The following is a 15,946-nucleotide window of genomic DNA, read 5'->3' as shown; positions in this document are numbered from 1 at the left end:
AAGGTGAGCCTGACCCAAGCATGGTAACCTCATATGCATGTGAAAGTTGGACAATGAATAAGGAAGACAGTAGAAGAATTGGTGCATTTGAGTTATGGTGTTGGAGAAGAATATTAAAGGTACCATGGCCTGCCAGAAGAACAAACCAATCTGTTTGGGAAGAAGCACAGCCAAATTGCTCCTTAGAAGTGAAAACAGCCAGAATTCATTTCTCATACTTAGGACCTATCATCAGGATGGATGGTTCCTGGAGAAGGGCATCATGCTTGGTAAGATGAAAGGTCACAGAAAAAGAGGGCCAACGCCGAAGAGACGGATCAACTCAGGGGCAGAGGCAATGGTGCAGGATGGTGCAGGAACGGACGGTATTTCGTTCTGTTGTACACAGTGTCGCTATGAGTCCAAACTGACGTGATGACACCTAACAACAATAATAACAAATGGAGAAAATACTGAAGTTGTCAAATACTTCATTCTGTTTGTATACGCTGTCAACATTCATGGGAGCAGCAGACAAAAAAAAAATCAAACAACGTATTGCATTAGGTAACTCTGCTGCACAAGATCTCTTTGAAGTGTTGAAGAGCAAAAATGTCAGCTTGAGGACTAAGGCGCACCTGACGAAAGCCATGGTATTTTCAGTGGCTTCATATGCATGGACAGTGAATAAGGAAGACCGTAAAAAAATGGATGCATTTGTTCTGTGGTTTTAGAGATGAATATTAAAAGTACCATGAACTGCTAAAAGAACAAATGAATCTGTTGTGGAAGAAGTATAATCAGAATGCTCCTTAGAGGCCAACATGGTGAGACTTTGTCTTTCATACTTCAGACGTATTACCAGGAGGGACAGATCCCTGGAGAAAGACATCATTCTAATAAAGTGGAGGGCCAGTGAAACGAGGAAGACCCCCAACAAGATAGACTGGCACAGTGGCAACGGCACTGAGCTCAAGCTTAACATTTACAAAGATGGCCACAGGACTGGACAGTGTTTCGTTCTGTTGTGCATAGGGCCGCTGTGAGTTGGCACCAAGTCAATGGTGTCTAACAACAAAAACATGTCACTGAATGCATTCAAACACACCTGTTCTGTGCTCTTTCCCAGCCATTGCATGTGGTGCTTGCTGGCCCCTCATTTGATTCCTGCCTACCTACTATCTTAACAAAATGGATAAAACTAGTTTGAAGAAATAATTAGTAATCTATACATATTCTGTCCTCAGGTAGGAACAAAGAAATGATAAGCACACACAGACACATCACTATGGGAACCTTAAGTGTGTAAAATAATGTTGATGCGTAAAGAAAGCCTCCATCATTAATACCCAATTTTCTACTTTGGCTCTAAATATCTACATTCAAGAGCTAGTAATTGAATTTCCCAAGCAAAATTAAATGTAGATTCTTAGAAAAAATCTGCTGGAATTCTTATTCAATGTCATGGTTAATGGGTTTTGATAAGAAATACTTATATGGAATGTGTTTTTTGCCAATAGATTTCACTTAGGAAACCTGAAAACCACTCAAGAGAAGCATGGAAATTAGACTTTGTGGGGTCTGGACCTGAATTTTGTTTTGTTGTTTTTTTGGCAGCTTTACCAAAGTGCACATATATTTCTCCTTTTACATTGAAAAGAAAATTTAAATATACGGAAATGGCATTGTGCGTAAAGTATAAATGCTTCCATTATAGTCAGTAATACTGAAGATGGACAAGAAGGCTTGGCTAGTTAAGCACATTCAGCAACTCACTAATCTGAGTATGAAATGTTCAAATAAGCCATTTTCACAAGTCTTTCTAAGGCTATTCTAATCCTACGTGGTAAGGTTAACGATCTCCAAATCTGTTCAAGCTTTGTCATGATTTCTCATCTATATGACTTGTTTTCTGCTGATTTTAACATACTACCTAATGATCATAAAACAATTCAGAACCATCAGATGGTCATTTAGAAAGGACATTAAAACAAAATTAGTCATGTTGTCCATTTTCCCTGCGATTACAGAAAGACTAACCATTTGCATTCGTTAAAAAATAATACTCAAGTGACTGAACATTTCTCATTGACAATTGTTGCCAGACACTGACTCCCTCCAGGAAAGGGGGTGAAAAGCAAACAGAAAGCTTCTTCTGCTTCCGGTCTGGAACAGAACTCACCCTCGTAGCCCAATTTCCAGCCAAGCAGTAGACAGATGCATCATGGGGACAGCAACATGAGTCAGGTGTGCTCACCATGGAATGGTCAACCAGTCATGTCTAAGGGAAACAGGAGGTGAGGGCAGTCTGGCTGTGACAGCTGTCACCCCATTGATCGCCAGGGTTGACTTGGTTGATCTGGTTGGCTGGGCAGGTGTCCCCCTTCTCCCTCAATACTCCACGTGTGCCCCTCCTAAAGCTGTGTGCTTGGAAGAAAAGGATCAACTTCCTGATAGAGTAGGAACGTCTTTTGGTCAAGGGTATATGAGCAGTTGCTTTCTCCTGCTAGGACCTCCAAGGAAGTTCTCAGCGGCCACAGGAGCAACATGTTCCTAAGGACAAAGTTCCGAAGAGACAGTAGAATAGAATAAGAACTACAGGGAGGAAGTGGCATGAACGAGAATACAGGGAGGAGATTCCAGTCACTGAGACACAGTCAAGTATGGGACTCGTTGGCTGTAACACAGATGATCTGTTCTGCAAAACTTCACTCAATTCATGGTAGAGATTTTTTAAAAACATAACATCATCTGCTTAAAAATGTCTTGAAAATTGGAAACTTTTGAAAATCTGAAACATCCCATCAAAGCCACTAAATCTGTATGTATGTCTGAATTCATTCATTGAGTGCAATAATCCTTACATTAAACATTAAACATCCCATCCCATCAAAGCCACTAAATCTGTATCTATGTCTGAATTCGTCCATTGAGTGCAATAATCCTTACATTAAACTGCAAGGGATTAAAAGATAACCAAATATTTAATTACCATTTTTAATAAACTTAAGCCCCACAAATATTTTTGTTGAGATTTATAAGTGTTAAATTTTAATCACTTGAGTGTGTGTGAAGACATAGACTCTAAAGTACTTGGGAATCTTTAGACAACAATGAATCTGAGCTCATTTAGAGTACATCAAGGCAATGAACCTTTCCCTTCATTGTTGTTGTTGGGGGCTGTCAAGCTTGTTCTGACTCCTAGTGAGATCCTACATGAGGTTTCTGAGGAGTGGCTGGTGGGTTTGAACCTCCAACCTTGTGGTCAGCAGTTCAGTGCTTATCCTACAGCCCCACACTGTCCTAGACGATCAAAGTAGCAGAATCTTTATGTTGCAAGACCACCGAGCCATCTGAACGCTTTTGCCCTATGTAGATTGAGACTTAATCTGGGTGTGATTTCTTCAAATTGCATTGAAGAGTTTTCCCAGAAATAGCCACTCATCACAGGCCCATGGTCACTGGTAAGGAGAAACCTGGTTTGAAAGAAGGTAACAAACACAAGGAACAACCATGTCTGTAGCAGGCCACAGAAACATCCTCTAGGACATTAAAAGAGCGAAGCCATTAGACTAGGGGACCAGCGCAATTCCTGCTAGCTCACTGCACGCCTGAGTCCTCTCTGACTCAGCTTTTGGCATGTCACTTAATCACGCTCTAGGATTTCATTCCCCCGCCCCATTGACCTTATGTTAGATTGGAGCCATTCCTAGCTGATAAGGCACCGACAACAAGTGAAAGGTGTGCATTTCAGGACCATGGCCCATACAGTGTGCAGGTGGTTTGCGGCCTCTGTCTCTCACTGTTTTTCACACTCCTCCTCCTCCATCCGCCCCACCACCGGGCTGTCCTTAGGAAAACACTCTGAGATCTGGTTCCAAACGACGCCACAACTGAGCCCATCTCTTTGGGTATGGGACGTAGGCATGATATGTTTTTAGACCTCTAGGGGTTTTCTGAGTTCTGGTGTGGCACTGTAGGATAAACACTGGGCTGATGATCCCAAGGTAAGCAGATCAAACCCACCAGCTGCTCTCGGAAACTCTACACAGGGTGGCCATGACCCAGAACTGACTCGACAGCACACAACAACAGGAGTTTCCATGTGGTGCTGTCAGACAAACACTGGACTGGTGGATGGTTCAAACTCACAAGAAACTCTGGGAAAACCTATGTTGTTGTTGTGAATTGCCATCAAGTTGGTTCTGACCCATAGCGACCCTGTACAGGGTTTTCGAGGAGTGGCTGGTGAGCTAGAACCGCCGATCTTGCAGTTCAAACTGCCTTTGCAGTCCTGCACATTAACCCACAGTGCCACGAGGACTTCATGGGAAAGACTATTCGCTTGGTTGGTCGATAAAAGCTGGATCCGAATGGACAACATTTAACAACATCAACATCAAAGGATTCCCATTGTGTACACAAATAAAAATCTGGTTCTCCATGAGATGAAGCTTCTTCATAAACCACCCATCACCCCACTCCCAGCTTCCCACGAGTCCCACCCCATACACACACCTGCTTGCCTATCCTTATGGCTGGCCAGGTGCGCTCTCTAAAACAGGGCTCAGCCATGTGCATGTTTACTATCAGTGATGATGTCTTCATTTCCCCTGACCGTTAGTATCACAAGTATGGAAATGACAGCAATCTCCACTAGCAGTTCTCAACTGTGACCAGACCCCACAGCCACCTGCAGGAGTGAGCTGTGACCAGGTGAAGACCTGACGCTCTGCCCAGCAGCCCATTCATTCCTCTCTCCACTGCCTCGCTTCCCATGCTTCCTTCCTCAGGCCCTTCAGTTTCACATCGATTTCGGCTCTGCCTGCTTTCTAAAATAATTCACACCAAATAGATCCACCACTGTTAGGTAGTCCACTTGCAAATAATAGACGGACCACATGCCGCTGTCAGATCTCATCATGGAACACGTGCTGTATATATAGCCCGGCGTCTGATGTGTGCCGAGGACTCACCCAGATGGTTCCGTCCTGGTGGTAGGGTTTCCAGTTCCTGCTGGTGTCGCTGTAGAGCAGCCGGTACTGGGTCACCCAGTCAGAGCTGCTGTATCTCCCTTGGGTGGCAATAGCGCTCATCTGTTTACGACTGCCAAAATCCACCTGCAGCCACTGATAGTGGTCACTGTCCGAAGGGGACCAGCCCCCTGCACCTGGGAAGGCAGAGACAAAGGGGGAAACGGGAGTTGAAAGGGCAGCCTGTACAGGTGAAGGGGAGTCACTGGCCATATCTGAATTGGTCCTGATAGAGTGCTATTTCACAGAGCTGGTGTGGCCTCCTTTAGAGATGCGATTGGGACGCCAACTAATATTCTTCCAGCTGGGAAACATTGATACTTTCACCTCTTTATGGAGCAATTATGTGCTCATTTCCTCATGAGCAAATGTCTTCATAATTCCTCAATTAGATCTTATTGTATGTCAAGGTCTAATTGGCTGAGGGTCGATCAATTTACCATGAATTCTTCATCTGAAATCACCAGGTAAGAATATGGAACAAGCTGCTAACTCCTCTTCCTTCAACTGAGGGCTCACCTTTTGATAAACTATGAATGGAACTGAAAACAATAGTATACAACTCCAAAGTACACTTGGCTTTAAAAAGTTCAGAGTTCAGAGAAGTCTAGTGCGTCAGACAAATAGTGATGAAGCCATCAGCCCCTGTTCTCAGGAGAGCTCAGGAGATGGTAGATCAGAAAAGTGTTAGTTTATGCTTCCAGGAGGTTCGATCGATGTCTCTCTCGTTGTCACCATATTTCCAGAACCTACTCTCCGCACTGAGAAGTTGTGCAGACTCTTTTGGCTGAATAAAATATTAGACTGACAAACAGTAAGAATGACACTTACAAAGAATACAAATACTCTTCATTTGTAGTAATGTTTACCATGGCCACGGCGGAATAAAAAGGAGAGAAATGGCAGTGAATATGGCATACTGTTTATGGCTAGAAGCTAATATAAACACACACACACACACACACACACACACACATATATCTCCTGGTGTAGCGCTATGGGTTAATGCACCAGACTGCAAAGCTGTTTGAACTGCAAGGTTGGCGGTTCAAGCCCACCAGATGCTCCTCAGAAACCCTATGCAGGGTTGCTATGGGTCAGAATTGACTGGACGGCACTTAACAACAGCAATATATATATATATACATATATATACATATATATATATATAATTTACTTTCTTGCAGATGAGTTTAGCTATTAATGAAAGTAAAAAAAAAAACATAATCAAGGAATCATCTAATATATGAAAATATATGCATCTCTTTTAAAGAAATGTAAAAGCTGACAATAAAACAAGTTACATTATAAAGATGATGCTAATGAAAATAATTTTGTAAATCAGTCCAGAAATACCATTCATTTAACAATTTTTATATGACTTATTTACGCCCTCGGAAACCCTGTACAGGGTCGCTATGGGTCGGAACCGACTCGACAGTACTTAACAACAACAACAACAACATTTCTGCTTCCAGCTATGATAGAATGCCTCTCCCACCAGAACTGATGAGAAAACAAGGATCGTCGGTAGAACCTGTACAATGGGTAGTGGAGAACCTGATCCAGGAAAGTTGGATGTGGTAAGCCCCAGTGACTTCTGGGTTCTCTGCGGGGACTTTGCTGGCAGGTGAGAGCAAGAAACCCAGGCCTACCTCTAAGAGGTTGGGATGCACACAGCTGCATGACTTAGAGGGTGCTGGCAGAGTCTCAGGAAGCCGGGGTCTAGATAAATGCTAAGCTGTGTGTTTGCAGACCAAGGATCCATGTGACCAGGTAGACGGAGCTCTCAGACCGACAGCAATCAGAGTCTGCTCAGAGCTGGACTTGAACTTAAGACCCACTGCAAGAAAGAGGGAATCCCGGTGTGGTGCTGTGGGATACGTACTGGACTGCTAACTGCAAGGTGGGCAGTTCAAATCCACCAGCAGCTCCTCAGAAAACCTATACAGGGTCACTCTGAGTCAGAACTGGCTTGAAGGTACTTAACACCAACAAAACAGAGAGACCCAGCTGGGCAAATGCAGCCGTTTAGTGGAGACCCAGGAAGGGCGCGCAGTATCAGTAGGGATAATTAAGTCCTAAACGAAGGGCTGTTCTGGACACAGCTCAACAAAAACAACAAGCAGACCCCACATAAATGAACTCCCTGATCAGAACACACACACACACACACAGGAATGCTCCACTAAGGAAGGCCACACAAAGTTAAAATATGCCAAACCATAGCATCTGTAATTTCTGATATATTATTTATTTTTGGAAAGTTTGGGGAAACAGGAAAAACAACCAAATGAACCCCTGCCCTGTCCTACGACATCTTCACAATCATTGCTACGCCAGAGCCTGTTGGCACAGCCATTGTGTCAATTCACCTCATTGGGGGTCATGCTCTTTTTTTAGTGTGTTGACCTGACACTTTACCAAGCACGGTGTCCTTTCCAGGGACTGGTCTCTTCTTGATAACATGTCCAAAGTTAAGTGAGATGAAGGAATATTGTGGCTGAACCTATTCTAGGATGAATTTGTCCATTTTTCTAAGAGTTCATGTTAGATTCAATATTCTTCACCAACACTATAATTCAAACACACCAGTTCTTCTTTGACCGTCCATATTCATTATCCAGATTTCACATGCATCTGAGGCAATTATGCACCCAACATGACAGATGAGGGAATTAGCAGACAAGGATTTTAAAAGAGATTATAAATTAGTTCAATTATTCAAAAGAAAGCTTATATATATTGAAGAAGCAAATCTGGGAATCTTAACTGAAAAATGAAAACTATAAATAGAACAAAATGGAACGTTCGGAACTGAAAATTATACTTGATATTAAAAATTTACTGGCTTTGCTTAATAGCAGATTAAACACTGCAGAGGAAAACGTTACTGTACTTGAATGCAGGGTCATATAGACCATCCAGATTGAAGCTCAGAGCAGAGAAAGACTTTAAAAATAAGTAAAATCCCAGCAACCAACTGCCTTCACACTCATATGGACTGAAGAACAGAGCAGAACAGGTAAAGACTGGAGCAGAAAGAAACTGAAATGAAATCATGGCTGAAAAGATAAACCTGGGTATCTGAGAAGTCATTAGAACTTCTAGGAGGATATACCTAATAGCACATGATAAGGACAATAAAAATCAATTCCTTACAAAAAATGTTATAGCTCAAAATACCAACTGAAAGGGAAGGAATCTTCACATCAAGGATCAATCCTACCCCCTCTGTATTCAGGGTTGATAGGGACAGGCAACTTAGACATTGGCTACCTAAGATGGGGGGGGGGGGGGAAGGGCAGGCGGTCAATGAAGGCACAAAGTGACTGGCTTACAAGTTTTCAAGAGGGAGCTTAGTTTCAGAGTGTGGGGGGGAAGGTAGAATCCCCACTGAACAGCTTCCATCTTATCTAGCCAGGTCTGGTGAAATGAGATGGGGATAAGATTCTTATGACTTAGTAATGAGTAATTGTTATCATAATGAATTGTGATCATCGCAACTGTAAAGGTAGAGGTTGTGTAACAAAAATGGTGGAGTAGTTAATCTTACAGTGTAGAAACAGAGGACCCTAGGACCATAAAGGGAGAAGAGCACAAACGGAATGTGGGACCCTATCCAGAGAAACAGCGACACTACAGATGAAGGCCGAGATGAGGACGTGGAGAGAGACAGCATCTGAGGACTCTAGACTCATGAAAAGAGGAAGACTGAGTGCTGGCGGCCAGGAAGCAGGCTTGCAGAATGTGCCCTTTGGTTGTTTAAATGATTCTATATTCCTGAGTGGTTTAGTGTACATCCAAAACAGACAAACAAGCAAAACAGAAGAAATAGTAGCAAATACTGTTGGAAGTATTTCAACATGGAAGGGACTGTAATCATTGCAATGAAACCCAGAGTGCAAAACCCATGTTCTTCCATGTAAACTCAATTCACAATGAAAACTAAAAAAATAAAATAAAAATAATTGTTAGAGAGTAAAATCTTAAAAGTAGTTGTTGTTTATGTTGAAAGGGCACCCGAGTGGGTTCCAAATCATAGCGACCCTGTATAGGGTTTCCAAGGAGTGGCTGAAGGACTTGAACTACCAACCTTATAGCTAGCAGTCCAGTGCTTATTCCACAGTGCCACGCCAGGAGTCCTAAAACTAGCGAGAGAAGAAAAAAGATTCCTTGGCTACAAGTCAAACACTTCTCAGCAGAAACAATGTGAACCTAAAGTCACTGGAAGAATACCTCTGAAGTGATTTTAAAAACCAAGAAAACCATTGTCATCCAGTTGGCTCTAAGTCACAGTGACCCTAATAGGACAGAGTCTGACCGGACCATATGGTTTCCAAGGCTGTAAGTCTTTACTAAAGCAGATGGCCTCATCTTTCTTCTGTGGAGCAGATGGTGGGTTTGAACTAACAACCTTATGGTTAGCACCAGGGCTCCAAAGTGATTACAAAAGAGGAAAGAAAAAAACAAAAAACAACTATCAATGTAAAATTCTAAACAAAGCTAAAGTACTCTTTAAAAATTAAAGTAAAATGAAGATGTTTAAGACAAAGAAGCTAATCAAATTCATTTCAAACAGATCTTTACTATAAGAAATGTAAGTTAGTGGCACAGAAGTTTTTACCAGATTAAAAATCATACCGAATGAAGAAAGTAATGCCAGAAATGCTAAATATGTTAGTAAATGTACAGCTTTTTTTCCCTGTACTTTTGAATGCAGGATAACCAGGAGAGGGTGACAATGGATTGGAGAATGGTAAAAGACACAGGAGTAATATACATGGTTACATCAGAACACACCTATTACTTGGATGGCTACCGTAATCTGTGGATGGTTACAGCAGAATCCACAGGATAAGCACTGGACTGCAAGGTTGGTTTGAAGTGCAAGTTGGAGGTTCAAACTCTCCAGCAGCTCCTCAGAAACCCTATACAGGGTTGCCATGAGTTGGAACCAACTTAACAACACTTAACAAAAACAGTAGAACACAGGAAGGGAAGAGAAATGCAATACATTTGGTAAATTTCTTCCATTACACATGTTACTATATAACATGATGCTATGAAACCCAGTATTTAAAGGCAGTAAATGCTAGACCATCAATGTCCAAGGAAACAGCAGTCCCCAAACCAAATGACCTATTGCATTGTGCAAATCGGCTACAAAAGAACTCTTTAAATTTGTCACTTTGAGTACTACAGTAAATATGATACAAGTCATGGAATTTTCAACTGTATCATACTCATGTGCAAGCTGGACAATAAATAAGGAAGAGTTAAGAAGAATTGATGACTTATAATTATGGTGTTGGTGAGCAATACTGAATATACCATGGACTACTAGTAGAATGAACATATCCATCTAGGAAGAAGTCCAGTCAGAATCCTTCTTTGAAATGATGATGAGGAGACTTCAGTTTGCATCCTTTGGACATTTTATCAGAAGGGACCAGCCCCTGTAGAAGGACATCGTACTAGGTTAAGTAGAGGGTCAATGAAGCAAAGGAAGATTCTCAACAAGATGGAATGATACAATGGCCCCTACAACGGGCTCAGTTATAGCAAAGACTGTGAAGACAAAGGGATTCTACAAGTCACAACTGAGACAACAGTATTAAGTAACAACACAGGAGAGGACTTTAAGAGTTCATGAAAAAATGTCAGGATCTTTACATTTCATTTTCCATGAACTTTTTGAGGCCTCTTTACACATTTTTATAATAAAAAAAAAATGTACATTATATAATACATGATTATACTTACATTAGCGGAGTGGTTACGAACTGGGCTGCGAACCTTAAGGTCAGCGGTTCGAAACTACCAGCCGCTCCGCGGGAGAAAGATGAGGCTTTCTACTCCCGTAAAGATTTACACCCTCGGAAACCCTGTACAGGGTCGCTATGGGTCGGAACTGACTCGACAGCACTTAACAACAACAACAACAACAAATTAATATAGACTTTTTGTGTGTAATACGTAGAGCACTGAACTGCTAACTAGATCAGCTGTTCAGTCACTTCTGGGAAACCCTATGCAGGTCACTATGAGTCACAACCAACTTGATGAGACAGAACAGTAACAACAGTCTATCTAAACTGTGTGTGGAATGTGACTAGAGGCTTGACAGGAACTTTGTTCTCATTCTCAAGTTCCATAGTTCCAATCAACCTTTTAATAAAAATGAAAATCGGATTATACATCACCCATGCTTGAAGACTTTCAATAGACCCCATCGTTTTCCAGAATTAGAGACTCTTCCTCCCCCTCCTCACCCCTCCCACACACAAAGCAGTGGACCTGGAATGTTCCCCCTCACTACCACACACACTCCTGGGTCGCCCTTGCGAGTATCACCATCTTCACCTTAGACACCCTCCCTGTAGAGGGCGCTGTGGTGCACCAGTCACAATCCACATGTACCCATCAGGACAGAAGCGCTCCCTCAGCTGTGTGTAGAATGTCAACAGAAATCACTTAGCCGAACGCCCTCTTTGGGAATTTATGTTTCAAAACTGCCTTTGGGAAAGACCACTGGGGAAATGCATGGTAATAATCTGAAAATAAGAATCTTTTCAAAAACCCTAATCCTGCTATTCTAGAATTTGACCTAAAGTTCACAATAAAAAGCAAATGATTTTTGAGTCATCAAGAGTTCCTGGGGCCTGGCACTGTAAGATAAGCAGAGGACCGTTAACCGTAAAGTTGGCAGTTCAAACCCAGCTGTCACTGTCAGAAACCCTATACAAGGTCTCAATGAGTCAGAACCAACTCTATGTACAACAACAATGACAAAAATTCATCAAGAAGGCATAACATTCACAAATACGCGTGGGACTGGACATCAGTGCTCCAAAATATCTGAAACAGACACTAACAGATGGGAACGAAGTCATAGACAATTCTGCAATAATAGCTACAAACACAAATGCTTCACTTTCAATTCTGGACAAGGGCATCTAAAAAGAGATCCGTAAAGAAAAAGCGGACTTGAAATAATACCATAAGCCATGGACCTAATGGGCTCCAACCATCACTCGACAACACACATTTTTCTGCTGTGAACATGGATCATTCTCCAGAATAAACCACATAGTTGGTGGCAAAACAAACCTCAACACATTTTAAAGGACTGAAATTATACCAACTGTCTTCTCTGACCACAAAGGAATAATATTAAAAATTAGGTGCTGATGCAAAACTAGAAATCAAACAAATTTATGGAAATGAACCAACCAACATACTGTTAAACAACTGCAGGGTCAAGAAAGAAATCTGGAGTAAAAATTTTAAACTACATATATAATAATCAACTACATACATAAATAAATTTTAAACTATATATATAAATAAAAACACATAACAAAATTTAAGGGGATAAACAGCTAAATTAAAAAAAAAGAAAGATCTCACATAAATAGTCTTAACTCTAGAGGAACTAGAAAAAAGAACAAATCAAACCTAGAGCTGCTAGAAGAAAAGAAATAATAAAAGGATCAGCCAGAAACAAATTAAATAGAGCACAGGAAAACAGTAGAGACAATCAACAAATCCAGAATTTGGTTCTTTTGAAAACATCTATAAAGTTGAGAACACACTTGCTAGACTGAAGATAGAGAAGATGCAAATAGCCCAATTATGAAATGAAAAAGGAGTCATTACAATTGACCCATCTGAGGTAAAAGGACCGCAACAGAACACTATGAACAGCTCTACTCCAACAAAATCAAAACATGTGATGAAATAGACAAATTCTTAGAACACATAACATACTTAAATTAACTAAAAAACAAATAGAGAATTCTATCAAATTCCATCAAACACTTCGAGGAATTCTAAATGTTTAGGTGAGTGTTGAAGGGAACATTTAGGGGAATTTTTGAGGAAAACTGACACCAATTCTGTTCAAATTCCTTCAAGAAATCGAGGAAGAAGGAACATTCCCTAACTCTTTCTATGAAGTAAGTGTTAACCTGGTAACAGCTAATTTAAGACACCACAGAAAACTACACACCATTATCCCTTATAGATGCAAACAAATTTCACCTAAGATTAGCAAACAATCCAACAACAGATTAAAAGAATGATTCATCATGATCAAGTGGTAAGTATTCCAGGAATGCAAGGCAGAGTCAACATCAGAGAAAATCAATGTAATATATTCACATTAGTAGAACTATGTGGTCATATGAATGGATGAAGAAAAGACAGTCAATAAACACCAGGAGTCTTCCTCGATAAAATTTTTTAACAAGATAAGAATACATGGGATACTCCTCAACATGATTAAAGGCATTTATGAAAAACAAAACAGCTAACATGATGATTGAGAATGAATGAAACTGTTTTCCTTGAAATCCTAGTCAAGGATGTCCACTCTCATCACTCCTATTCAATCCTGTCCTGCAAGGCTGGGCGAGGGTCATAAAGTTAGAAAGCTATATGAAAGGTATCCAAACTGGAAAGGAAGAGGTAACACTGTCCTTATTCACAAAGGACAGGATCCTATATGACACTACACAGAAAATCCCAAAGAATCTACTAAGCTTTTAGAAATGATAGAGGAATTTAGCAACATTGTTGTTGTTGTTGCTAAGTGCCGTCGAATCGGTTCCGACCCATAGCGACCCCGTACAGGGTCTCCAAGGCTGTAAATCTTTTTGGGAGCAGAAAGCCTCATCTTTCTCCTGAAGAGCGGCTGGTAGTTTAGAACTGCTGACCTTGAGGTTTGCAGCCCGATTCGTAACCACTACGCTACCAGAGCTCCTTGCAGTATACCAAATTCAACACACAAAATTCATTTCGGTTTCTGTACCGAAATGAGAAGACAGCAATGAGAAGTCTCAAAGGGAGAACATGTCTCCATCGATAATAGCACCTAAGAGAATGAAATGCCAAGAAATAAAATCATCCAACGATGTGAAAATTATAAAACACTGCTGAAACAGACTACAGAAGACCTAAATGAATGGAAAGACGCCTGATGTTCATGGACTGAAAACATCACAATAGTAAAGATGTCACTACTCCCCAAAGTTATCTATAGATACCGTGCTATCCTGACCCTGATTACATCAGCATGCTTTAAAAAACTGGCAAAACTATACTTCAATTTTATAAGTAAAGATAAGAAGCTCCAAGTAGTCTAATCAATTCTGAAGATGGAGAGGAAAGTAGATGGCTGTACACTTCCTAACTTCAAAACATTACACAGCTACAGTAACACGGGACCAAGAAACATATCACACAGCTACAGTAACACGGGACCAATAAACATATCACACAGTAACACTGGACCAATAAACATATTACACAGCTACATTAACACTGGATCAATAAACAACATACTTATCAATGGAAAAAAATTCAATCTTCCCGGATCAACTATCAACACTCATGGAAGCAGCAGTCAAGAAATCAGATGACATATTGCATTAGGCAAATCTGTTGCACAAAACCCTTTTAAAGTGTTGAAGAGCAAATGCATGTGAAAGCTGGACAGTGAATAGGGAAGACTGTAGAAGAATTGATGCCTTTGAGTTATGGTGTTGGAGGAGAATATTGAAAGTGCCATGGGCTGCCAAAAGAACAAACAGATCTGTGTTGGAAGAAGTGCAGCCAGAGTGCTCCTTGGAGGCCAGGATGGCCAAACTTTGTCTCTCATACTTCAGACATATTGTTAGGAGGGACCAGTCACTATAGAAGGATATCATGTTTGGTAGGGTGTAGGGTCAGAGAAAAAGAGGACCCCCAGCGAGAGGGATTGACAAAGTGGCAGCATCAATGGGCTCAAGTGTGGCAATGAGGGTGAGGTTGGCCCAGGACCGGGCAGTGTTTCGTTCTGTTGTTCTTATGAGTTGGTACCGGCTAGACGGCACCTAACAACAACAACACAGTAATCAAAACAGCCTGGTACTGGTTTAATGATACACACATAGACAGATGACGCTAAAAGAATTATCTAGAAATAAATCCAAGCATCTGTGATCAACTGAATTTTTAAAACGTTTTTGGTGAATTGAGTGAAGGATTTCAGAGCGGATCATCAGTCACATTCAACAAGTCACACTTGATTTCACCTCAGTGACTGAAATTCCCACTTTCTCTCTGTTTCTTGTTTTCATTCCTCCTTGTTTCCAAACCCTTCTAAAAAGTTTGTCTGTGGGTAAATGTTGCCTTTTAGATCGCAAATGAATGTTCTTTCTATGGTGTGTGGACTTCACTAATGGCCTTTCCTCCCATGTATGTCTACCTATTGCAGGGATGATTTCCGTTTTGGACCTGAAGGGTGACCAAGGGTCTCTCTCTCTGGCGAGAAAGCTGGGTCCTTTTATGCTCATGGTTTTTGTCCCACGGTTCCTCCAAGTCTCTCCAGGACTCTTAGGTGAAGCCTGTTAGAGCAGTTAGCAGTGGTGGCCACGTACCCTCTAGTTCTTCTGGTCTCAGAGTCATGCAGACTGATGTTCACATGGTCTGATAACCCACTGGACTAATTGTTTCCAAGTGTCTTTAATGGTCATCACTGTCCTTCCCTATGGACAGAGACAGACTAGTAGCTGAGCCTTGGATGGCCGTTCATGAACTTTTAATCACCAAGTCTCTAATCACCAAAGAAAGCAGGATTTGAATATTGTTTTTGTGAAGTATGTTATGTATGTCCAATTAAATGCATTTCATGAGGGAAGAACAGTCTGTTTAAGAAGTGGTGCTGGCAACGCTGGATATCTACATACAGAAAAATGTAGTGGGATCCACATGTCACATCAGACACAAAAACTAATACCAAAATGTAGTGGGATCCACATGTCACATCAGACACAAAAACCAATACCAAAATATAGTGGGATCCACATGTCACATCAGACACAAAAACTAATACAAAAATGTAGTGGGATCCACATGTCACATCAGACACAAAAACCAATACCAAAATG

The 15,946-nt window shown here is 41.2% G+C and overlaps 1 protein-coding gene across 1 annotated transcript in view; it reads right to left on the bottom strand.

Moving 5' to 3' along the window:
• Window positions 1-15,946, bottom strand: part of CNTNAP2 (contactin associated protein-like 2) — a 1,478,157-nt gene that overhangs the window by 1,355,948 nt on the left and 106,263 nt on the right. Inside the window, exon 4 of the mRNA XM_006861289.1 lies at window positions 4,956-5,149. Coding sequence (XP_006861351.1) covers window positions 4,956-5,149 — 194 coding nt within the window. The remainder of the gene's footprint in view (window positions 1-4,955; window positions 5,150-15,946) is intronic.

The sequence above is a fragment of the Chrysochloris asiatica genome, unplaced genomic scaffold, assembly GCF_000296735.1.
Source record: "Chrysochloris asiatica unplaced genomic scaffold, ChrAsi1.0 scaffold00041, whole genome shotgun sequence".
In the NCBI taxonomy this organism is placed as follows: Eukaryota; Metazoa; Chordata; class Mammalia; order Afrosoricida; family Chrysochloridae; genus Chrysochloris; species Chrysochloris asiatica.
The sequence above is the reverse complement of the archived record's forward strand: the minus strand, read 5'-3'. Positions and strand labels throughout refer to the sequence as shown.